The sequence below is a fragment of the Aythya ferina genome (assembly GCF_964211825.1).
Source record: "Aythya ferina genome assembly, chromosome: 2".
In the NCBI taxonomy this organism is placed as follows: Eukaryota; Metazoa; Chordata; class Aves; order Anseriformes; family Anatidae; genus Aythya; species Aythya ferina.
Genome location: NC_140297.1, coordinates 47,225,081 through 47,251,347, shown reverse-complemented (window position 1 = coordinate 47,251,347; position 26,267 = coordinate 47,225,081). Strand labels below are relative to the sequence as shown.

The following is a 26,267-nucleotide window of genomic DNA, read 5'->3' as shown; positions in this document are numbered from 1 at the left end:
CTCTCATTTCTCCCTCCTGAAATTCAGCTGACTACTCAAACTTTCCCAAAAGACCTTGGAACTGACAAGGTCACTTTAAGCTAAAGAAGCTCAGTCCAGCCAAAAAACATGCATTTGGAATGGAAACTGCTTGTCATTTATTTCATGGCCATATCCATGACTGAACTGAGTTACAATGATTATTCAAACGCTAAAGAATTGGGTCAACTGACCACATAACTACGAACTGAACTCTGTTTAAAATATCGTATTTAAGCACACTTTCCATCTATTTGTATGAACTCTATGACAAAAAAGTACTTCATCTTTCAGACAGGCATACAAAAGAAGCTGTTCTTTATACATAAACTTCCACGGTTCCAGAACTAACGTGACAAAAACCAGAATGGTTTGGAAAAGCAAAAAGACATACAGTCAAAACACGAGATGCTTCATATCATTTCTTCCATTCCCTTCTCCCACAAAGAAGTTCTCACATCAACATAAAAATCTCAATTATGTTAAACATAATTTTAAGCTGCAGTATTTTCTTCCCCTCATTCCTAACTCTCAGTTGGTTTACTTTCCAAGCAAGCTCCAAATGTTCAACTACTTAAGCCTGTAAGTACAGTATCTTAGTTTCAAAACTGCCATCAATCAAGCCTCTTTGCAAGAATCCTAATCTTTACAAAGAGTTTTCAGAAAAAAAAAAAAAAAAAAAAAAAAAAGAAATCATGTTCTTGTGAAATCACTTACTGAACAAGAAAAAAAGCACGGAACAACAGCAGCAGCACTAGCCATGGGCCAGATACCTCATAATGTTTTAAGAACAGAAGCTTAACTCTATGTTAACTTCTCACGATAAAAGATCTGACTGCTTACCAGTAATGGTGCAGGCATCTCTGTACTCTCTGCAGTCTGGCACATCATCTTCCGCTGCTTCACTTACATAGTGCTCTTCATGAATGCCTGTGTCACAGGCTTGGACTGCATGGTTTGACAGCTCCGAAGGAGGCACAGTGGCGGCCAAAGTGCAGTCGTGCAAAGCTGTGGCGTCCAGCTTGGCAGGTTTCAGAGGGTTGTACAAACTGCCATCAGGGGGACCAGCACTGGAGACTGGGTCTGGCTGGCAAAAACAGAACTCTTTCTCTTTGCTAGAGCTGGCTTCAAGAAGTCTGTAAAACACAAAAGGAACAAATGCTTAATTCAAGCCATTCCAAACAGCATAAATCAGAATAATTTTCTTTTCCCTAAGCATTAATCTAACCTGAAAAATTCAGCAAGAACTAAAAGTCAAATACTGTACATAGAGCAGCTGCCTATTTTTGCAGCTTGCAGAGTTGCGTCAAGTAGAAAAGCACTATTCCTTGTATAGTGTTATTTACCAATGGCTGATTACACAGACAGGTTTTTGCCTCACCTAACTTGGAGTAAGCATGGTCCATCCATATTGGCTCGTTCACCAGCTTACTTTCTCACATTTCTGCCAAGGGAGAGCTCTGTGTAGGCCAGGGCAGCTTGCTACGGGAGCCACACTATGCAGACAGACCACCCATCACTGGTTGTTCTACTGATACTTTAGGAACATCATCATTTGAAATTGGTTGATACCAAACAATACAGGAATGATTGGGATCTTGTACTGATCGACCTACAGGGCTCATCCTCTACACTGGGCCACCCTGTACAGCTTAGCCTTTCATTGCTTTACCTTTCCACAAGGCTCACTTCACCAAACCTTTTGTGCAAGGGGCTAATGGTACCACAGTAATCCATAGTATGATACTGCTTTTGGCTATGAGCAGCATAAGAAAAGATGCAAATGTGTATTACTGCTAGGGAAAGAGGCTGCAATCATGGGATTGCTGAAAACCAAGCTTGGGAAAAGACTTGCAGGACAGGAAAAAAAGATTTTATATATGCAGTAGTTGCAAGGCAGAAGTAGCATCATAGGAACAGGCTACACAAGAATACCTAGACTGCACTGGAAAGGAAGAGAACAAGCCAGCAATGTGACACAAATGCACTGGTCTGCAAGTAAAAGGTGCAGATGCAACCCAATACAAAGGTGCAGCAACATAACACACTTTGTTTGGTGGTTCACTGAGAAGCAGAAATAAAACAGCTGTCTGGAGAATCCTATGAAGGTGGTTTTCTTTCATCTCCAGGAACATATGCAGATAATTTTATCTTGCTGTTCGAGTTATGCTGAGGAGCCTGGCATCTTATTTTCTGGAATTTCCAGTAAGCAATGTTATTGCTTCACCAAGGCATTTATGACTATTTCTAGAAACTCACTGCAAGACTGAAGCATCTATAAACTGTCACGCTAAAGATTATGCATTCCTTACAGATTATGCATTCCCACTTCTGTGGGTAAATCACAGGGAAATCCTGCAATAAAGTAACATCACTGTACCAACTTTCATACCACCTTTTCTCAGAATTTTTCTCCCCTCCTTTCACTGCAGACTTAAGAACAAAACAAAATTCTCCCCCCCTCAAAGGGTCTCGATGATGACTCATCCACACTGAAATCAGAATACCACAACTGGAAAAAGTATAGGTAATATTAACTCTGGAAAAAAACAAAACCTTATGCACAAAGTGACATTTCATTACATTTTCCTCAATTACATACATTTGTATTTCTGCATAGCATTACATAACCTGAAAATAGTTCTCAAACTCAAGAGGCTTGAAACCTGTATTTTTTAATCATCATAATAGCTACAGGAAAAGATTAAATCATATGATAAGTTTATGATCACACACACTCATACAAATGGTGCACTCCTGCGGCTGCTGCAGGAAGAGAAAGTTTCACTCAAATGCTTTAACAAAGTCTTCTGGTTCCCCTGCAGAGCATCCATTATTCCTGCACTGTCAGAGGACAGACTGGGAAGAACAATGGGGTCACTTGTATTAATTATTGTTAAAACAGTCCTCTTTCAAGTGGCTCCTTAGGAATAAGAAGAGAGATTACTGGTATTAGAAATTAGTTGTTTCAATGAAGCTGGAATTAAATTGCAAAGCTTCGTTTTCCCACCAGCTTAAACTGTAAGGGAGAAAACATAGGGGACGTGCAGGGACTGAATGATTGAAAGGGCTCCATTTTGTCATAGCTGCTACCACACACCTGCAATTCACATTTGTTTTGGGAAACTGTTAGATAAGTCACTTGTTGTGAGCAAGGACATGGCTTGGAGTAGCTAACAAAATATTAACAGGAGTCTTCCTACGCATCTTGCCCTTTTCTCCCCTCTTTGCCAAGCCCTGCCTTGGCAACTGCAGGAAGATAATAACATCAAAAACACTACCAAATGGAACAACACTGATAAACTGCAGTGTATTTTGTCTACAAGAAGTCTGCAAGATCTCACATTCCCAAAATTGACTTGAAACTTCTCTGGACACACACAGCCATCCAGCGTCTGACACACCGGATCATCCCTACTCATTTACCATGTTATCTCCCACATGCTCCTGACCAAACCCACCTTTGGCCAGCCCGTAACATTGCAGGTTGCCTTCGAAGTTTGTGTCGAAAGAGATTTACCTTGTTGTTTGGACTGGATCTATAAAATCCATAGAAGCACTGTTTGCACGGCCTCTCCTGCAGGGCAAATCTTAGCCCCTGGGCCAGGGCACACACTTCCCCTCACCTTTAAAGTTTCATCTATATATTTTTATTTTTTTTTCAATCAAGAAAAGAAAAGCTACAGCCGAGCAGTATTTACCAGATTCATCCATGAAGGGAAACAGGCGTTGCAGACAGTAAACCCATTAAATATGAAAAATTAATATTTTGAATGTCTCACAAGCATATACAGTGATCATAACCAGAAGACCATAAAATGGTTGTTGCAGTGCTTCCTATTTACTTCTTTTAAGAGCCAAACCAATGCACAATTTACTAGCCAAATTATGAGTTTTCTCATTGAAAATACCCTGCATTTAACTCTTTCTACTTGTACGTCAACAGCAGCCAACAGCATTTGTGTGTACATACAGGATTTAAACAACTTTTCTACTCTACCTAGTAGAACATAATTCAGCTTTTGCCTCAGCAGCTGCATTGCACCATTCCTGCCAGTCTAAGTACAATGACTGTTTGGGGTCAATAAACAGAGCCAGGTCTTAAGAAATATTTAATCTGAGATGTTTGAACTTATTTCTGCACTGTAAACCTGTTTGGAGAAAGACCCTAATTCTGCGAAGTTTATCACTGAAATGTTTTCAACCAGGTCATTTTACTCTGCAAAACATCTGACTTGCAAGCTTTTCATTAAGGGCACATTCAAAACTTGCCTTTAAAAGAGGAACGACAAAGCATAAAGACTTGTTCCTGCACACCTCCTTTATACCCAGACACTGGCTTAACCCAATAAATGCTTCAAATCCACATGGCTAGCTGTATGAAAAGCTTGAATTCTATTATACCAAATGCCAACATCAGCTAGTAATACGTCTACAGAACAGGTTGGGTACACAACAGGCAGGGCAATGAAAACGTAACCAAAAAGTACACAGGGTACTCTGACTGCAGCGTACCTGTGGTAGTGTAGATTACAGAAACCAAACCCAAACTGAGCTGGGGTTAGCCTGCACTGCACTCCAGATTAAAAAAATAAATAAAAATAAAAGAAGTTATCCAGCTCTAACTACTAGTGTACATCAGAGAAAAGCTAAGCTTGGAGGTTCTGAGGTAAATTAAAAACCAGTTCTCCACACCAGTCAGCAATTTCTGGGTTCTGGCCATTAGAAAAAAAATCTTTGTTCATTTGCGGAATGTTTTATGGGGAGGTGGTTGAGTTTCGTACACTGGTATTTCCTAAAGATACAAATAAAATAAGCTATTTGCCGTTCCAGAGTCATTTGACATTGATATTCCAGTAGCCAGGATTAAACACAACCCAACTCTGAATCTAATGATGCAGATGAGTTAACATGGTCCTTCGTCCTCCCCTAAAAGCCATAAAAGAGACGAAGTAACTCACTAAGGGCCTACAAAAGACCAGCAGTGCCAGCTCTACAGTACTTGTAACACGGCCCCATTAGGCCCGTTACCATCTCGGACCGCAGCAGCAGCGCCCCGCTGTACTCGCCAAAGGGCAGGAACTCCTACAAACAACACGCTCGCCAAGAGCCACCGGCTGCACCCTGGGGTGGTTATCAGATAACTAAGCATTGTTCAAAGTTTATCTATATCAAATTTTATGCATCAGATAATCCTTTTAATCGGTAGTGTAAAATGGCAGCTCAATCAAACAGCTGCAAATTTAAAGGAATGCTTCCTTAATAAGGGGGGAAAAGTCTCTTTCTAGTCCTTCTGACTAAAGTCTTCCTCTCCCAGCAGGTCATCCTTGTGCTGTGCGGACTCATGCTTTACTTACGTTAGTTGGTTCAGCAGCATGGTTTTGTAGCAAACCCATTTACTGGTTTCTCAAAACAACTCCGGTCCACTTTTGGTGCACAATTCCCTTTTAAAAGAGAGAACCTGAGCCCTCTGCTATGGGGTGTGCTTCAAATGCAGCCTGCTGCCGAACAGGGACATGATGAGACTTCAAATAACCTTATGGGCTGCATCACTGCAAGGTCATCTGACATGACACCATTTCTGTCCTTCAGAAAGCTTCAAACTGCACAGGTAGTGGGGACATCCAGCATGCAGTGCCAAGCTAAATGTAATCTGAACTAATCCACCCAAATCAACAATGCAGATCTGGGAAACTTCAGTGCCAACAACTTTGATCTACTCACCCGTCCCTACTGACCAAAGTATTTGTTAATTTAGACAGAGCCTCTGGGTACCAGGGGATTGAGGGAGTTTTCCACCCTCAGCATCTATAGGATCAGAGCTCTGTAGCTCCCAGCATTCTTATTTATTAAGTCTGACGGTTAAATACTTCAGAGGGTTTCAGGATGTGCAAATGTCTCCCTTTTATGTTCTTGCAAGAGTCCCACCAGAAAGGTTCTTCCCTATGTTTGTAAAATCACTAAACAACTCTTTTACCAAGTCTGCTAGGTTTTACATAGTTCTTTAAGAACAACTGTCAGGCTTCTTATTTACATAAAAAAATCACTTCAGATGCAAATACCCCATCTAGACACTGGAGAGAACCAAAGCCCATTTTTATCTGCCCAGTCTGTGAAACAGATTAACATGCTGGCCTGTCCCCCAGGAATTCAGATTATAGTCCTCAATCTGCATTTTGGAAAATAATCACTGAATTGACCAAATCAACTTAATAAGACTTGATACCAGCATGCGACTTGCTCATTTCTTTGAAATTCACATCTTGTATCTACAAAAGTTTTTGTTTGTTTGTTTGTTTGTTTAATTAAAAAAAAAAAAGTTCTTCACTAAGTGAGTGGATAGGCTCAAAAATCAGTGAAAATGTTTACACCAATTTCAATACACTTTGTCAGACCAGAAGGAAACTACCACTTGCAATAGATCTGGATTTAAGACATATATGGACTCACTTTAACTTTTAGGTGAAGACTGAATTCGATCCCAAATAATTTTGAGTTGTTTTAGTCTTGCTTTTCATTATATACCCTCCTGTATAGTAAGAAGGGTTTCTTTTCCACTCAGAAGCTAGCTTTTAAACATGCAGAATGGTGACTGCTCAGTTAAACCTAGCTAGAGGGAGGGATGTAAACAGTCAAAGTGTCATGTCATACATGAGTGACAGAAACTGAGAATTTATCATCTGACACCTTACATAAAAATAAGTACTGCATTTCTGATGTTAGAATAGATCCATTATTCTTTTACAGCAAATTCATGGGACAAGCATCTTGGACAACTTTAAGCTACAACCTTATCCAAAGTTTTAAAGCCATTCAAGAACCTTTTAATTAAATATATTTCCTAGATTACCCTGAAGACAATACCGTCTCTTCTCTTAACAGGGTTTTTGCGTCCAGTGACCCCAGGCTTCTTTTTTTTTTTTTTCCCCTCTCTCCTCAGAGAGGAGTTCGGAATCTTTTGGTTTAGCTAAATTCAATATTTTTCAGCTAAGCATCACCGCCGAGGTTATGTCACTTGTGCTGCTGTGAAGGACCTTCTCAGGGGTATGCCTTCCCAAGGAGAGGCTCTCCCGCCTGTGAAACCATTAAAGAAGGTTTACAAGATGAAGATTTGAAGGCCTTCTAGAATCACTTTTTGTGAAAGCCTCATAACCAGCAAGTTTTAAGCATGTGAAGGCATCCAAAAGGAGAATACCTGATTATCAGCCAGTGGCATGGCAATGTCATTTAGAATTGAAGAAGTCTTGTGTGAAGAAGTCAGCAAAAGCCAGAATATCAGCAGCAATAACCAAAAAGCTGATTAAGTGATAATATAAACATGTAAAGCCTAAAACCATAACCTCTGTGTCCAAAGCTGCTGTTGTGACCTTGCTTGGCCTCCTTTGACAAGTAAGTCATCAATCAAGACTGAGGCATCGTTTCTCGAAAAGTAACACAAGTCAAAACACCACAAATAAAAACCTCCATAAAGGCAAAACCAAACAACAGCAGCAACAACAAAAGGCACCACTGTTCCCCACAAACCAAAGTTTCTCACCACTAGGTCAGGAGCCCATCAATCTCTTCCCCTTAGGGCAAGGCAAAGTGGGAGCACACTGCAGGACAAACCCTCGCTTTGACCTTCACAGCTGTGAGTGCCCAAGCATGTGCTCATCCAGCTTTCTGTCACACTGCCCTTTCTCTGAAGTTCCTTGAGGCAACAGTGGAGGGCTCTATAAATAGTTCTTCCTTGTGTAAGAATCACATTACACTGGGAGCTCTGTACAGCTCCCTCGCCTTCTATGTAATGCAGGCCACTAAACTTGCCCTTCCTCTTCCCACTCCAACTAGTGAACAAATAAATTGAAAACAGATTAAAAAAATAGCACATCCCCTTTCCTGCAATGCCCCATGCTGCTGGCTGGGAAACCTCTGCTAGACGTACTGTACCTGGCTCAGACAGGGAAAGCTGTCAGACAGTTCAGGTATGGTGGAAGCTATTACACCAGCAGCAAACCAGGTCTTCAAATATTATGAATGGGAATGGTGTCAACAGAAACCTGAGAAGTGGTGTTGATACACCACAAGAGCATAAAACTCCCCAGTTTATCTCCAGTTATTCTCAGTTATCCTCTCTGCTGCTCCACCAGCCTCAAAGACCTTCAGAAGCTGGGTATGTGTTCAGCGCAGCTTTTCTGCTAGCTGGGAGAAGCTGTGGGAGAAAGGAGCAGGATGACCACAACTTCTCCAATATTCAGCAGAAGAGGTGAAAACACTGCCTGTGCTCTCAAACCATGGGCTCATTTCCTACCCATGGGAAGGACGACCAAGAACACTCGACCAGAAGTGGAATACAGAAGAGAAGCACAAACACAAACACACACCAACTAGCTACTACTAAGGGAGAAAGAAAAACAAACAGAAACCCAACAACCCTACTGAACAATGCCTGGGCCCAAGACACCATGCAGTACGTAAAGATACTGAAATTAAAATGTTACCATTCTAAGCCAAAGCAATAATCAGCCAGCTGAGCTGTACCTTCTTCCTCAGGACAACACAGGAATGCAGGTGAAGCTAGTGACAGCACCTGAAAGACCATGCTACAACAGTGGTTCCCCCACCACTATTCCTATTTAAACAAAGATACAATTCACCTACCTGCTAACAAAGTAGGGCCAAGAGATTTAGCCAAGTAACCCTAAACAAAGAACTGACTGACTCAAACCAGATATTTATCATGATTTAAAACCAGAGGGGAGTGGATTTTAATCTTGTTTTGCATTACTATTGTTTTTCTCCTATTGAACGAGGATTTTCTGAATTTCTCACTTTACACAATTATTTTTAAGTCTATGTAGAGTTGGCATAATTTAAACTAAAAATGCTAAAAGCACCAACAAAATAAACAAAAAAACAACAACCCACCATCATCACCACAATAAAAAAGCACTGCTTTACAGGACTGGAAAAATGTCATTATTTCAAATCTCAGTAGCAGTCTTTCCAAAATATTTACATAAAATATCAACAATGTTTACATAAAATATCACTTAACAGAATGAAAATTGCTGCCTACAAATACAGTGCCAGGATGAGAATGGGCTGAGAGGAACCAACAAGGAAACAACAAATCCCTTGCAAGTAGTCCTATAAATAAATGAATAAAACCATGCCTGTTGTGTCCTGTTCCACCCACCTTCAGGCTGGGATTTACTGCTTTGGACCAGTTGAGTAAACGTACAAAAAGACAATAAAGAAAAACTAAACATCTGTTTAGTAAGGATGTCTCGTTCTTCCAGAAAATAGGAAAATAATCACCACAAGTTTCTTCCTACTGCTAGCAGCCATTGCACTGATGGCTATTAGGAAACTCACCACCAAGACATGCCCTCCCACCAATTCCTGCCCTGCTCAGGATGCTAAGAAGAGCTGACAGCATCAGTACCCTGGCTCCCTAGTAGGGAGCCTCCTCATGTGCTCCAGCTGCTGGCACTCTCCCCAAGAGCCTCCTTGCTCTTCAGGGATGCCTTACAACCCTAAACGTGCAAACAGCTCCTTGAAGCTACTCCACGGCTTCTTAACTGGCCATTAAAACCACTGTGCCTCATATCCACCTTCTTTTGTTGTCTTTATGTAGTCACATATGGGTGTAGTGCTTTCAGAAATATGATATTGTGTTTTAGAGGCCGTGTGGGAACCAAACCCGACCCTCTCCAAAGCACTGGGCCTGGAGGAAATGCAGACTGAGGTCCTCTTAAACAAGGACAAAGCCAGACCTCCAGCGCCTGCGGATACACAGGCCTCAAAAGCCACTTTAGGTACCAGTGTCAGAGAGAGACACAACAAGACTACAAATTCCTAAGCACCCAGCAACCCCGGGCCTTTTACCAAGCTTCGGTCACATGGAGCTGCTGACTAACGAGGCTGCATCTCAACACATACCATTCCCATGCGGGGCTGCTCTCCCTCCGCCTCCATACAAGTTAGCGGTACAGCAACAGGGAGAAGCCTGACAGCTGCCCTCGAACCCTTACGATGTAGTTCAGAAACTGGCATAGTCATTGTCTCGAGTCATCCTTCTGCTTACCAGCCTTGTGTGCAAATGTCAAAAATGGCATAACAAAGTAACAATTCCCTGTTTAAAGGGCGCTCTGTATCCCCGGTATATGACCATATACATGCATCTGTGTTCTTGGGAACCCAGGGATGTTTATCTTAACAACAGGCTGAGGAATTTGAGGAAACTGGGCCAATTATCTGTGGCTTGGTGCCATTAAAGTCAAAGTTGCACTAGCAGACACTTTGGAACAGTGTTTTTAGAAAATTCCAGGGGAATTAAATGAACATGGCAATACAACACTGTGATACGTCTTCATAAAAACAAACCCCCCACCACACTCCTTACATGAGAGGACTACACAAACTAAGAGGTAAAAATGCAAATTAAACTGAAGAAGTCTTTCTTCACTTCCAGACTAAACCATCCTTCTTAACTGTGTAATGAAGCTGAAGTCCAGCGTCATGGTTTTCCCAAAGGACCACAAAAATGAAACACAAACTCACACAGTAGTGAAGGATCAAGTTTTTCCAATAGTCTGGAAACCGATTTGGGAAAATAATCACAATAGTGCTTAAACATGGTGGCTTTTGAAGCCATCCTCGGGTACCTACGTGTAGATACGTATTCTCCAAAACGCAGGGCAGATGGCTCTGGACATTGAATTTCCCTTACTCACCAGAGTCATAGCACAGGCCATAAGAAAGCAGTTAGCCAAACTGCCCCTGCCAGCCACTGCTCTGCTGCTGATGGAGAAGAACTGCTGTATGTGGACCAGGCAAGCTGACCTGCTTACCGATCAGTCAGTTGAGTTCCCCTCTTATCAGGGTGCCTTATGACTTATTCATATCTTAACACCCAGTCAGAAAGCATTCTGAGTATACCAACAGCCTCAGGCGAGCAAGCAAGCCAGCTTTCAGTGAGGAAAAATAGCTCTTGGACAAACATTATTCCTATGTCAAGGATTCTTTCCTTTGTGTGCTTTACAACTCCACTGGTAAATGGAAATTTCTCTGAAAACTCATTTTTCAATATCAAAAGCAACCCTAGCATATGCAATGAGATGACCTGGACAAATCTGGTCAAATACTTCAGACATAGTAAAGCTGGAAGTACACAGAATAACACAGGTTTACAAGTTTGTGGAAAATAGCATTTGAAGCTTACACACACCTATTTCAACTGAAAAAAAATATAACAATATCACTAATTGGTTTGTTCCCAGCTGAAAAGAAAGCATCCCACAATACAAGCACAATGCTTAGACATGTCTTCCTTCAAAATGTTATTTTCATGGTCTAAATTTGGCAGAGTTTGGAAGTCATTGCCCTAAGGCCTTACCCGCCTCAGAACCACAAGTGGGGTTCATTTTCCTTGACTCATGCTCATACTCTATCACAAGCAAAGTTATCCTTCTCAATACTTACTTTTCCACAAAATGATAATATTTACCCAGATGTAAGACTGGAACACGTCCCAGACTTTCAGTGTCCACAGTTATATTTGAAGAGGATGATAAACTATGACACCAGAAGAAAGTATCACTAGAACCAAAGTAATTGTCTATTTCAAAGACTTTCACACTCTTTGCTGCTTCTGCACAAGCAAGCTTCTGTCAAGGGAGTAGTGCAAGATTTAGATTTCTAGATTAACAAGCAAAATGGAAAGTAAGGCCTACATGTACAATTCTGAATATAAACACAGGATTTCCTGAAAGGAACAGACCACTTTACCTACTCTGTAAATCCCCTGTGAACGTTGCTCATTTGGCATACAAACTCTCAACTGATTGAAAACAGGTAAATGAAGAAGCCAAAATTTGACAGCTGAAGCCAATAATATTTAAAAGGGCTTTGAGACAGAGCACCCTGAATTTCATTATTTAGCTCTCAATATTTTTTTGGCTCTCTGTCCAGTATGTTCTAGCAACAGACATCAAAGCTTTACCATATCTTTTCTGCTGGCAGGAGAGAATATGACACTCTCCATGCTACTGAACAAGCTCCAGGGAGCACTTCTTGCAACTTCACCTGGCAGACCAGGAAAAAGGAACTCTCTTGGAAACTATTGCACATCTCATCATTAAAGGAGTATTTTTAGAAAAATACTTCTGTATCCTCTATAGGCACTGACTTCCCTGAAATGAAGTCACTCCATTTAACTCCTTCTATAACTCACCTGGAAAAGCTTTCAATCCAAATACAGCACAAGCAAGTTGACATATTACTCAGCATATGTCTGAGGTATCTGTAGGAATAGAGGGTATTTTGAGCAAGTTTGCTGATGACACCAAACTTGGAGGAGTTGTGGACTCAAATGAGGGCATAAAGGCCTTGCAGAGGGATCTGGACAGGTTGGAGAGCTGGGCGATCACCAACCGCATGAAGTTCAATAAGAGCAAGTGCCGGGTCCTGCACCTGGGACGGGGAAACCCTGGCTGCATGTACAGACTGGGCGATGAGATGCTGGAGAGCAGCCTAGAAGAGAGGGATCTGGGGGTCGTGGTAGACAGCAAGTTGAATATGAGCCAGCAGTGTGCCCTGGCAGCCAGGAGGGCCAATCGTATCCTGGGGTGCATCAAGAACGGCATCGCTAGTAGGTCAAGGGAGGTGATTGTCCCGCTCTACTCTGCGCTGGTGCGGCCTCACCTCGAGTACTGTGTGCAGTTCTGGGCACCACAGTATAAAAAGGACATGAAACTGTTGGAAAGTGTCCAGAGGAGGGCTACGAAGATGGTGAAAGGCCTGGAGGGGAAGACGTACGAGGAACGGCTGAGGTCACTGGGCCTGTTCAGCCTGGAGAAGAGGAGGCTGAGGGGAGACCTCATCACAGTCTACAACTTCCTCGTAAGGGGTTGTCAAGAGGCAGGAGACCTTTTCTCCATTAACACTAGTGACAGGACCCGCGGGAACGTGGTTAAGCTGAGGCAGGGGAAATTTAGGCTGGACGTCAGGAGGGGGTTCTTCACAGAGAGGGTGGTTGCACACTGGAACAGGCTCCCCAGGGAAGTGGTCACTGCACCGAGCCTGTCTGAATTTAAGAAGAGATTGGACTGTGAACTTAGGCACATGGTCTGAACTTTTGGGTAGACCTGTGCGGTGTCAAGAGTTGGACTTGATGATCCTTAAGGGTCCCTTCCAACTCAGGATATTCTATGATTCTATGATTCTATGATTCTATGAGGTTTGAGGATCTAATAGGATTTTCCACAATAAATGTTGAATTGCCACCACAAAGCATGTCCAACAGCAGTAGAGATCTCCAAGCCATTACTTCCCCCCCTGTAGAGCTACCAGTTTTAGCTTTGTTTAACAAATTATTGGGTACCCTTTCAATCACAAGGACATAGTAGTCTATTAAGCCATTCATGAATCAGTTTAAGCAAATGTAACAACCATACTCCAAAGTCAAAACTGCAATTTTTCCCCTTCCAGGATGCAGGGAACTAAACATTACAGTTATTCCTAGTGCAAAGTAGAGACCAGGATATACTAGACCACCCTTACCTCCCTTGCTGTTCTGGATCCAGACTCAAGCCTCCAGAAGCATACTGTTGTTTGTACCAGCTTGAGGGTTCAGCAAAGACACAGCATCCCATTACTACTAAGAACCATTTTCTGGTTTTCTCAGTAGAATATTCTGCCAAAACTTAGAAATTGTAGCTTTGTAATATTATAGGACTCTTTTATAGGCTCTTATATCTCTGCAATGTCCGATCGCCCACTGCAGAGAAGCTCGGTTTTCACATGCCTGTCCCTCACCACAGAAAGAAGGGGGAGGAGGACAACAAGTGCAGATAGTTCATTTATATTATTAAACAGAAAATAAAAATTCATCAAGAAAATGCCCTACCAATATTCATCACTGCACTGGAGCCTTCATGGGAGGAACAGGAAGCACAGTAACAGTTTCCCGTGACTCAGGCCTAGCAATAATTCCTGTGTAAACTTCCATCAGCAGCAGCAACTGACACATCAATGCCAAAATAAGCCACTCTCTATAGTTAGAAAGAGCAGCCAGCTTTGAGGCAGCAGTCAGTCTAGCACAGCCCCTCAGGGTTGAATGCCTTGGTGGTGACAAGCTGCACCAGAGCCTTCCCAGAGCTGTTTCCTTGCAAGAGATCCACAGGTTTCCACCACAGACCTGCAATTCTGCTGCTCCTCCTGCCCTTGCTCCCAAATTGCTGCTCAGTCCAGACTCCACCAACACCTAAGGCCACAAAGCTGCCTGCACACCCTGCCCAGTCTCTGCTGTTTGAGCAAGGCATGCTGCTGCCCCCCTCTCTGCCGCAAGAACCACTGCTGAAATGCCCTCTTCCTCAGCCTCTCTCTACCTACACCGTTTTATTTGCAATAAAAACATGGTTTATTAGTAAGCAGGAGGAAAAGGTCATCCACTTGACTTGGATCCATGACTTTCTAGGCTAAGATCACTTGCAAAGTGTGCCAGAAGTGCCAGATAAGAGACCAGTTTTGCCGGAACTCACTGTGAAAGTGCAGGGAAACAATATAGCACACACCTGTAAGGTCTCCCGCAGAGCCCTTTGGCCAAATGAGGGCTTGCACGCCAGTGCAGGTACTGAACAGAAAGGTGTGTTATAGCTCCCACTGATTTCAGCGTAGCCAATGGAAATCTACAGTGGGGTAAAAAAAAAAAAGCAACACAGGACAAGTTCAGCAGCAGACAACGGGTCACTTAACAGCCGGTACTGCATTTTGAGGTATTTCTGCAAGTTTTCTCCTCCTAACTTCTGCATGAAGTGTTACTTCTTAGGTTTCCATTCTTTAGCTTGTTCAGAACTGAATGTACTGAGCACACAAAGAACAGAGCCACTTGTTAACTGTTCAAAGGCCTCTATATAGAGGTACACGCTTACAGCACAATTAACAAAACATATAAAACCCAAACAGGTAGCACAAAAGAATATATTCTTGCTACTGAAACGCACGTATCAAGTTCTGGCATAATATTTAGCAGCAGCAGCAGGTTTCCAGATTCAAAAAAATTTTTTCTCCTTCCCCTTGCACAAGTTTATTCTTATTTCATAGGAACTTTATCTTTTTGCAGTCATGCACCTCAGCTACATCACTGTGGATATATTAACTCATCCTGCTTAGTTTTCTTGTTTTGTTTTGTTTTTTACTTTTTTTTTTTTATTTTAAAACTCAGTTCTGGTAATTTTGATGCACGTTATTGCATGGCAGTAGCGCATAATCCTACAGATGAAGAGAGGAAGAGAGGCTGAGCCTGTTCTATCTGTGCTCCAAAGGTACCTGCAGACCCTACAGCTGCACAGTGCTCCCTGGGAGTGCAAAGAAAGAGGCAACCAGACAGGACACCAGCCACATCATTCTTACATTACCCCAGGACTGCCACCAGGCTGAGAGAAAGATATGCATGCCATCAGCCTTAAACCCAAACATCTAATGTTTAGCTACCATGGCACAGTTTGCATTCATCATCATTTCCTCTAGCTGCAAGACACAGGGCACCACCATATCCATTGGGTTTAACTATTATGGTCTATGTTCTTCAGATGAATTACAAAGAGCTATAAAAATAAAGCTCAACTTCAGCTTAGCGAGTTTGCAACTTTATCACAATACATCACATGTTCTAAATGACAGTGGGTAGAAAATACCTGACCTGACAAAGCTGAAGTGCCACATACAGAAACTTCCTAGAGTTAAACATTCTGCACAGGAAGAGTTGCACAACCAGATTAAGCCCAACAAAATCTTCAAGACTGCACATGTAGCACAAAGTCAGCCCCCCCACATTAATCTCAGCATGGCACACCAGACAAAACGAAGGAAGATGACGCTCAGTATGAACGGATCCAGACTTGTGAAAACAAGACGACAGACATTTAAAAAGATATTTTCATTTGAGTGAATGAAAAAAAAAAAAAAAAAAAAAAAAAACTTTTCCTATCAGGTGGATGACAGCATCCCTGGTATGAAGAGAGAGTATGGTGGCACATATATAGCCTAACAATAAATGGCAGAAAGACAGATGGCTGATCTTTTATTTCGGCATGCCTACAACTGCTGGATTTCACGGAACCTTGTTTTATTAAGCACTGTAGCAACTGATACTGCTTAGCTTACTTTACCTTTGGTGTTCCCACAGCAATGAAATACACATCACTGAGAAGTTTCTGCTATGTGGCAACGTTCCCAGGTATGTCATTTAGAGAAGTCTCAAGCAGCTTTGAATTCCATTTTGAATTCTCTACCTGCAAATTTTATTTGCAAAGATTAACATGAAAGCCAAGAAAAGCACATTCACTCAGCCATGCATGTGAAGGCTGAAACACCGGGGGTGACCTTTGAATTTATTTCTGTTCTAAATCAAAACACACATTAAAAATAAAAAATAAAAAATAAAAAATAAAAAAGATTTGGAAGACAGGAGGTGAGGGGAAGTGCGGCAATATACTTAGGGCAGTCTCGCTAGGTATATTGCCACCAGGGAAAGACAGCGGCTTTCCTGCTCCAAATTCATAATGCAGCACATAAATGTGCTTACTGTTGGGCCCTCTTGTGCTTTGTGCTAGTTTGCTACCTCAGCTGTCTGTATGTACAACAGCTCCATTAATAAAATAGATCAAATTGAAGCATGAGGTCTTTTCATATTAATTTTTTATATACCAAACTTTAATCATTAAAAAGCTGCCTGTACCTTGGCATTATGATCGTATTCAAGGTTCTCCAATTTATAACCAACTCCCTTTTTGGTAACATTGTCTGCATCACCCTTCCCTAGTTACTGTGCAGTCAGAAAAGTCTTGTGGATGAGCAAATGCAGTACATAAACTATCATCACTCCCACTGAATCCTAAATGATTCAGGTCAGAGCCTTTCCACCAAAGCATGATGAAGAGCAACAGCTCTTGGATTCACTAGTGAAAGGATCTCAAGACGCTGAGCCTTTGAACATCACCACAGTCCTGAAGGAAGCTTCCCCTCGTGTAACGTTCCCTTGGTGACACGGAGATTATTCCTAGCCCAAGGTATGCTTTTTCTCAAGCTAGCAAACCTGAGAAACAGGCCGTTTCTTTGCCAGTTATCAGGAAATATGAAAACAGTCAAAAATAGACCCAACAACTGGGGAATGAAAGGAACCTTTTCCCCCTTCCCATTGCACACCAGCAGCAGCTCCCTTTTACAGCTCCCCGCCAGGACTCTGTCCCTCGGTGACTCTAAGCGTCTAACCAGGCTGCTAAAAATAGCTTTAGCAACAAGACATGCACATTATCAGCAGAAAACATTTCTGCAGACCTAGTAACAGCCCCACAGCTTAGTCTGATGGCACGAGAGACTGAAGAGGCAGACTGAACAACAGCTTATCGAGTCCGGGAAGCCTTCGCTGCATGCGCATCCCTGCCCATCACAAACAGAGCGTGTGTATTTTTTTCCAAGGTAATGGATACTTCACAAGTAATCTCAATAAATTATATTGAAAATGGTATTTTTGCATGAGCGTAAGTGCATTATAAGCAACACTGACTGTAAAATCAGAATATGCTAGAAACCTATCAATAATATGAAGTACTTAAATACACATCAGTCTGCAGTTCAGTAGTCCCCCACAATTTTTTGTCTGGATGTCTTTATAAACAACATGTAATAAAGTACATGATACTCTATAGGCCATGGCAACACTCAACACTTCAGAAGTTGTTTTATTACAATTTTATAGTGAGAAAAATAAAGAGATTAAAAGGCTTGCCAGGTCACCTTTGTGTGGACACCTGTGTTGTGGGTTCTGTTATTGCATTGCATGCTATGATCGCTGCTTCTGGAAAAACGCACGTGATCCTTCATCACTCAAAGTCCTGAGCTGCACAATTAAAGGGTAGAGTCTCAAAAAGCAACGTGGGGCATGTTTCCATCAAACCTTGAGACACGAGAATTTCGATAGCACTGTATGGAATGCATGAATGCATTAATACCAAAAAAGTTACCCATTGCTTATTCTCTTTTCTTTGGAAAAGCCTTGCCTTGCTTAATAGCATGAATTTAATGGAAACATTTGGTTTACATTTTGTAAGGTACTTTTAACAAAACTTACTTCTAATGCAAATGATTCAGATTGATGTTGTCCTTCACGTAGATACTCTCAAAAATTTGAGGCAACCATTTCTTGTCAGTAGCAAAGCAATCAGTGAAACATCCAACATCAAAGTACAAAGTTTTTAAACATGAAGATATCCTATCCTACAGAGTCACATGGCACAAACTGTGACTGCATTAAGAGCTCTCGTTTTAAGAAGCCTGGGAGTGATATCAACAACAGTTACTCCACACTTGGAATATGTTTCAGAAGTATTTTCTCTTGTGCAGTTAAAATCACCAGCTGCTTCCACATCACCAGTACAGTGTTACCCCAAATAAATTCCTGTGCAGATTTGAAGTGATATTTCAAAGCATATATATATATATATATTTAATAAAGATTTAGAGTGCTTTTTTTTTTCTTCTTAAGTTTAAAGTAGATTTTAGCAAAGCAGAATTTTCCATGGCTACAATAAACATCCAGGGAAGTTCAGGGAGTCCACTTGTCCATTTGTTTTTCCCATGACACTTTCACTGGAGGGCAAGTCACATCAGTTACACTGTGACCTTCCTAGTGATGTTATGTTAATGACCATGCCAGAAGCTGAGTTTTCTAGACCCAGTTAAAAATTACTGTGCTGTTGATGTAATAGCTACAATATTGGGAAATACGCAAGTAAACCAGTGCTTATGCCTAACTTTAGAAAATAAAAAGGGGAAAGAGTAGAAAACCCAGTGAAGTTGCATCTTTCTTTCAGAGACAGAGGAGAGTACTTGACTGACTGACCTGTACTTTGCCACTTCAAGATAAATATTTCAAGATTTTTTTGCTTTCCATTGAAGGAGGGGGTTGAAAGTCATGCATCTGAACTTACCTTCTTTTCTCTCAGCTTGGAGAGATGAGCATTTTCCCTACCACACACGTTTTCTCTCTCTTTCACCTCTCCAGGAACTTCACTTACGGACAGAAAAGGGAAAGCCCAGGCCAGAAGTCACCAGTGCTCAGCAAGCTGAACAATACCCTGGCCAGAGGCATGTGTCTCTTCGTGTTTCACCTCCTTTATCAAAGTCACCAGGAACAGTACCAAACATGTTTATTAAAGACTAAACTGTTTGAAAACTCTCCTGAAAACTGGCTAGCCCGGGACAAGCAGCAGTATGGGAGGGCCGATTTTCCTCCACTTTCCCTTGTACAGTTGGGTGTAACTGTGCAGTAACAGTTGGCAATGCACTATGTTTCCTGAGAATAAAGAGTGGGGTTAAGGGAAGGAAACAAACAAACAATCCAGCCAGGAACGAGTAAAAATAAGCTCAACGTCTCTTATATCAATACATGTCTAAATTAGAATTTCCACATGATATCTGAGCTATCTATATTAAGCCTCTCAGGCCAGGCTTCCACTAAATTAAGCTCTCGAGTGGCTCAAGTTCACATGATTTTTTGAGCCTAACAAGGCATCTATTCTTTCTGAATCTGCTGTAATGAAAGTTTCCTTGTCAGCTACGTTTTTCAACTTCAATTCCAGATCTCTGGTGAAACCCTGAACGTGTCAGGTCAAATGACATAAGGAACAACATTTCATCTCTTTTAGAGCAAAAAGGATCAAATGGGACAGCACCACAGTCGATGAGGAAATAGTTTCGGTATTTAAAAACCCAACAACATGGAAACCACAAGGTGAAATCCTTGGAAAACCTGAGGATTAGAAGCGATAGGAGCATAATTCCTGTACAGCCCAACAATGACTAGCAATGATTTGAAGGCAAGCTGTATTGCTCTAAAAGGCCACATATTCACCCCCATCTTTTATTTTGTTTTTGAAATGAGTTGTGCAAGAATAACCCAAACTAAAATCCTAATTAGAAAGACTAGTAAATGTATGATAAATTAGTCCCAATGGCTTCAGTTCTGTTAAAAGACTGCATTAAGATTTATTCAACTTTCTTGCTTGTGTGCGAAGACTGCAAGTGTTAGTGCAGACCTACTCTTTGCTTTTATCCAACCTCCCATCACCCACTTAGAACCAGGCTGCTCACTTGCTCACTGAACAACACCTCAGGACCATAGGGTAGTTTCTAACCATAACCTTCAGGTGGTTTCCTCTGCCTCCAACTTTCTTCTCAGAGTTTGTGTTAATGCCATATATTACATACACAGATGACCAGAAAAAAAAAAAAATTCCATTGTAGTCCATGCCATAGATGTAGATAAATTAAACAGCAACACCCAGAATGCACAAAAGATCGGGGGATAAAATAAAGTGTTGAAAATATTTCTGATTTTAATGTCTTCCTTCAAAAAGGACTTCCCTCCACAAGTACCGATAATTGCTTAACACCAGTGCAAGACGTGTTCCTCCATATTTACAGATAAAATTAAGTAGGGACAAATTCTGGACTACTCTGTGATGAATACATGTATATAAGCCTCACTGGAAGAGGACTTAATGGAAAGAAACTGTAAGGGTAAGTTAACTACACAGGGCAAACAGAAACTCTTTGTATTAACTGTACCTACACATTCTTTATTAGGGCAAAATAGGAATTTACAAAAGGAAAGTAAGCCATGTAAAAATGAACAAGGAAAATCTGTCAGATGTATCTCACTCAATAATACTTTTATCTCTTTAGTCTACTCCCAGTGGACAAGTGCTCCTACTAGAATTTAAGAGCTCTTTGGTTGCAATGTAATCCTACCTGAACTAGAAGGGGCAGGGAAGGTGGAGAGTAAAAGGAGCTAAGAAGAAAGGTATTATTTCTACCTGATGTGAACTCTTATCTCTGTCCAACTGCAATTTTGCTCCCACAATTTGTAAAGTCATGTTAGAGATGCTAACAATTCTGTCATTTTTTTCTAATTTCCTTCCCTTTGCTTTCCTACAGTTGTCTAAAAACAGCACTGAGATTTTTTTTTGAGTGTGTTCAGGATTTTAAGCACTGCAGGTAGTGCCAGTTGATAGCATTTTTATGAAGTTTGTAAATATGAGGCTTTTGATTAAGAAATTTCAACTTCCTTCAAGTCAGTCAATCACAGAGCAAGAAACAACTATTACAGGCATTGTTCCAAAGCTAAAAAGCTCCCAAGCATGCAAAGGCCCTTTAAACTATTTTGGCACAGAGATAAAATGGATTTTGTAACAAAAAGCATGTGAAAGAAAATATTAAATAAAGTTGATTTCTTGTTTTAACTTGATTAGAAGCAGTTGCAACTTTTTACATGTTCACTAAATGTGCTTATGCTTTTAATGAAGTTCAGACAGACAAATTGTGGAGTCATAAAAAGAATGAGTAAATTACACATACTTGTTCCCCATTTTATCACAGCAGTGAAGATTATTACATTTTGATTTACTGGCAAGCGAACAAGTTCACAGTAACTATGTTTGTTGGGGTAAAAAAAAAAAAAAAAAAAAATCTGTTCAGTTTTCCCACCTCTCAATCACCAGAACACAAGCACTTCACTCTGAACGCAACCACATATTTCAGAGCCATCAAGATTTTACAATTACTCTCTAAATAATAGAGGTGTATGAAAAGAGAGTTGATACCTTCTGAAATTCATATAATAATTTGTAACCATTTTCTCTTTTCCTCTTTGAAAGTTCTGGTTTCCAGTTTAAATACATGCAAGAAAACCAAACTCAAATGTGCTTAATAAAATAATGACACCCCCAGCACAAGTCATCTCTCGTTCCAAAGGAAACACTCATAACTAAGCTCCTTATATTGTAAGAACTTCCATTTTAACAACAGAACAGAGTTTAGCATACCAGCTAGACAGGTAGCACTAATAGCATACTTCAGTAAATAGGCTTGAAGTTACCAAAGTACCTGTTAGCATATAAATATTAACACCTCCACTGCCCCTCATGCTCCAGGATCACCAACAGAAATAGGTGATACATGATTTATCCATGAATATCCTGCAGGTATCCCAAAGAGATGTAAATTCTTTGGAGTCCACAGCCTGCAAAGCTCTACAAATAATTCAGCCTGCACCAATTCACCTGCTCCCATCACAGCAACTGTTTAATAATAGCATCATGACTTAAGATACCTGATGCCCAAAGCAGTTTTGTCTATAGCCTTAAAAAATCTTTGATAGTAAAATCTTCAATTACTGAAATCCCTACTGGTTTATTATCAAAAAGAAATGATAAGACAATATTTTATGGTGGCAGCATTTTAAATAACGTGGCATTTTACTACCACTAACTCCAGCCTCCGAGGTACAACTCCAATCAGGGGAAGAGGGAGAAAACAGCCAAAATAAAAAGCAATCCTTGACCCCTTCCAGCACAGCATGCTGTTGCTGCGCTACTTTTGCCCAACACAGCATAAGCCTCTCCCCCTGCCCCAGAACAAAACCTGTATGTGGCAATACAATGTGGCAGCTCGGCTCAGCACTCCCTGAGAAAGTGGCCAGGCAACGCAACAGCTGAAAAACAACACTGAACTAAACTGCAGAGTAAGGCAATCCTAAAAGCACTACAGCAGCATTTGCCATGTTCCCTCTCTTTGTCTGAGATGATTCAAAACGTGACTAGCAATGCCTCTGCACACATACAACATACGAACTGCACTCAAAGTTAAGCCCTATGAAGTTCACAAGCAGGGAATCGCAACCCCGCAGCAGCCGGCACTGTACCTGGTTGGCAGCTCTTTTTGCTCTTGGTCATCTGCAAAGCATTCTTCCTTTCTTGAGCCTGCTTCCCCCCTCCAGAATTTCACCATTTGGCTAGCAGACTCGCTTTAAGTGTCGCTTCTATTTGTGTTTCCCCCACACGAAGAGCTCTTGATGCTGTAAGGTCATTTGAATGCTATTGTAACTTTGGCTCCCGCACAAGTTTCCTCGCCCTCTCTTGGCTGAGCAGTTGCACAAGCTACCAAACTGAGTCAAAGAGAAAGGGTCAGACTACTTCTCTCTTCAGCCTGCTACATGAAAACCTTGATCTTCGGAATACCTTTTGCATCAGCAACATTTTTAACTACATCCAAATCTTTTAGTTTCAGCACACAGCTGCATAGACAACTGCAAGCAAACAACCGCTGAAGGAAATACAGGTTAGCAAAGCTTCTCCTCAAGCATAAAAAGGAAAAACAAATATACTGTCATGAAAGCACCACAAAATGTTGCCAAAGTTTTCACAAAAAGTAGTGAGACTTATTTACAAGGAAAAAAAAAAATACAGCAGCACTTTAAAATGCTTTCATTTCAAAAGGCTTAGGCTTTCTGCTGCAAGTCTCGACACACTGATAGACAAACAGAGCTATGAGCTCATCTGGCAGTCACACAACTACTCCCACAAATTAAGCCCCGTTTTGTTGAATTTATGTTCCTAAAAGACACAGACAGTCACAAATTCTACCCTCCCCTAAATGGCATTTTTATTTAGTGCACGGTCCCTTCAGCAAATTCTGAGGGTGAAGAATTTGGAAAGAATTGCTCAGTAGTTTTCTTGAGGAATAAGAAATTTTATTTCCTAATTTCTCTTGCAAGACAGATCCCAATTGTTCTTCTCAGACCGCCTCCTGTCTCCTCGCACCCAGGACAAGTTTGCAGTTGCAGCCACCTCTTCTCACAGCAGCAGCTCTCTGTGGACTGATCCAGTTCTCTGTTTCTAAACAAAGGGTGCATAAATTTCATCCTCCAAGGGAAAGTCCACACCACTGACAAACATTTGAATCACTGTAGCTATGGAATGCTACTCCCTCCCAGCAAAAACTTCTTCAAAACAGATACCCCTTCAGTCAAAAAGAAAAAAAAAAAAAAAAAGGATAATCCAATTTTAAGCATTTCTCATCTGATCCTGCTTCTTGAAATTATCTTCCCTATCTTGTCTAACAACCCAGATTCTTAAAAAATAATAAAAAAAAATCAACTGCAATTATTCAAAAGGCTCACACTTACATTGATGGTTACTTCCAGTGCTTCCTACTACATCAAACGTCTGATCGCTGACAGCCCAACTCCAATCCAAAAGAAGATTCCTCATTTCAGGCTGTCTTCTTTCTATAGAAATCCTTTACTCTCTTGCATGTTTTCAGACTGATTTACATTCAATCACTTCATTATTCTCCAGTTCATGACTGAGCATAACCATATGCCTGGACAAAGTCCAGCCTTTGAGATATATAAGCCATCGTTTGCTTCCTCAGTGGAGCTGCAGATATTCCCAGTGCCTTTTCACACCACCGCTTCCTGCTTGACGACAGCCCTGACTCATGCAGTTTTCACATATTAAAGCACAAGGACTGTTATGAGTATCAGGCTGGGATTACAGCAGACTGAAATTCACCATATGGTGAGCGGTGGATTTCATTAGGTAGTTTAAATTTGCAAATGTAGCCCTGCTCTCATCTGCATTTCTGAATTTCATCTTAAGTTTGCACACAAACACCTGCAATGGGAGAAATAAGATTTAAGCCCAATAGTGAAATAACAATATTTAAAGTAATAACAAGTGAAAATATTTCATACAACCCAGGATCTGAGGCAATTATTGTACCTGCTTCTGTTTCAAAGAAAACATCTTCCCACCCCCAAGTTATTAGGAGTGAATTCCACTGTTAGGGATATTATTTATTTTTTTCAGTATACACAGCAACGTACAAATGCAGCATTTCAGTGTTCAGGGAATGGGAATGGAAATGGAATTTAAAGGCTTAAGTTTCAGAGTAAAACGTTCTCCTTTCACCACTATGCAGAAGACAGAAGAAGGATTTCCTGTTCGTACCCTTTGTCTGCAAGCTGGAATTTACTTCCACAATTCCCTAAAATCCTGGTAAAAGAAGTATCTTGTAAAAATCAGTTGTTCATTTTCGTTCATTTTTCAGTTATGAAATTGACTTCTTTTTTTTTCTGGGAATTAAGAATTTTTCAAGCAATGCATTTTTCCAGATTTTCCAGCGAGTGTATGTAATTGCCATCTTCCATCTGTCTTGCCCATCCATCTTTAACAGCAGGAAGATTTGCCTACACTATAATCAACAACGAACAGACAATAAGACTATTTATCCTTTGCCAGACTGTGTCATTGTTAAATAGTCAGTAAATCCAAGTAAATTATAGAAGGTTTAGTATTTGGCAGCTTTTATTCTGAAATACAAGCCATTACTTTCTATGGATTTTGAGCAGCTCCATGGAAAAGTGCTTATGCAATTGTGATGTGAATTGCCAAATCAGGACACCTCGCACTGTAGAGGCACTCCACGCATCTTTAAATAATTAATTTGCTGTTAAATAAAGGAACCGGGAACGCCAACTTCCACTGGGAAAAAAGTTGTTTCCACGAAGACACTGATGTATAGTACCTGGGTAAATCGTTTCTGAAAGACCACCCCCTCTTTTTGTTTCCCCTGATTCACAATAACAAAAAGGCATGTAGAAATCCCAAAGCACATTCTACTTAATGTATGTGCTGTACATCCAGTGAGATCCCCTCTACTCCTGAAGGATGGGAAGACAAATAGATAACAATGAAAGGAAGAACAGCAGGAGACAGATTTGGATACCTGAGCATTACCCCAGATTTTGCAAAAATATAAACACGGGGCCTTTATCAGCAACAATCAAATGATTATTTGGTGCTGCTTATACACCACAATCTTTCATAAAGAAAGGTCATCCTGCTGATAAAACCTTCAAAGCCTCAAGGCATAACTAGATGCCTCCTGCCTATCCATAAAACATGATGCCACCACAGCAGAACAGTCCAGGACTGCATGACCCACACCATCCATCCACTCACTGCCTATCCTCAGAGGACTGTCAGCTTCACAGGTTAATTCAACTACCTTTGCAGCGTTGCCAAATCTACAGCCTGGCACATCTCTTCTTCAATAGCCTATTTGCTATGGACCAACTCATAATAAGCCCTGCGTGCAAAGCGCAAGCTTTTTTGATTTCCTTTACCTGCAGTGTATTTCAACTCAACCTTTCTAAACAATTTTATCTGATAAATATGTAATATAACTTCCAGTACTATTTGTGCTTGGTGGCGAGGAAGAAAAAGGTCATTGTCTTTTCTAAATAACCTAAAGAGAGATTGAGGAAGAGAATTAGTGTTGTTTTTACTAATGCAAGGTAACAAAAGCTCATACTTTGTACTAACTGTTATCTGGTACGGTAGGTATAAAGATCCAAACTA

The 26,267-nt window shown here is 41.0% G+C and overlaps 1 protein-coding gene across 13 annotated transcripts in view; it reads right to left on the bottom strand.

Moving 5' to 3' along the window:
• Nucleotides 1-26,267, bottom strand: part of TRAK1 (trafficking kinesin protein 1) — a 137,374-nt gene that overhangs the window by 83,485 nt on the left and 27,622 nt on the right. For 4 of the 13 annotated variants that reach the window (XM_084510752.1, XM_084510765.1, XM_084510766.1 and 1 more), the window contains exon 2: nucleotides 862-1,154. Coding sequence is in view for 7 of the 13 variants with exons in the window: in XM_084510760.1 (XP_084366886.1) it covers nucleotides 862-1,154; nucleotides 22,766-22,851 (379 nt within the window). In the remaining 6 variants the exon portion in view is untranslated. Of the gene's footprint in view, nucleotides 1-861; nucleotides 1,155-7,555; nucleotides 7,605-22,765; nucleotides 22,911-24,028; nucleotides 24,256-26,267 lie in introns of those variants that run through there. The other 9 variants (XM_084510756.1, XM_084510758.1, XM_084510757.1 and 6 more) reach the window with 6 other exon arrangements.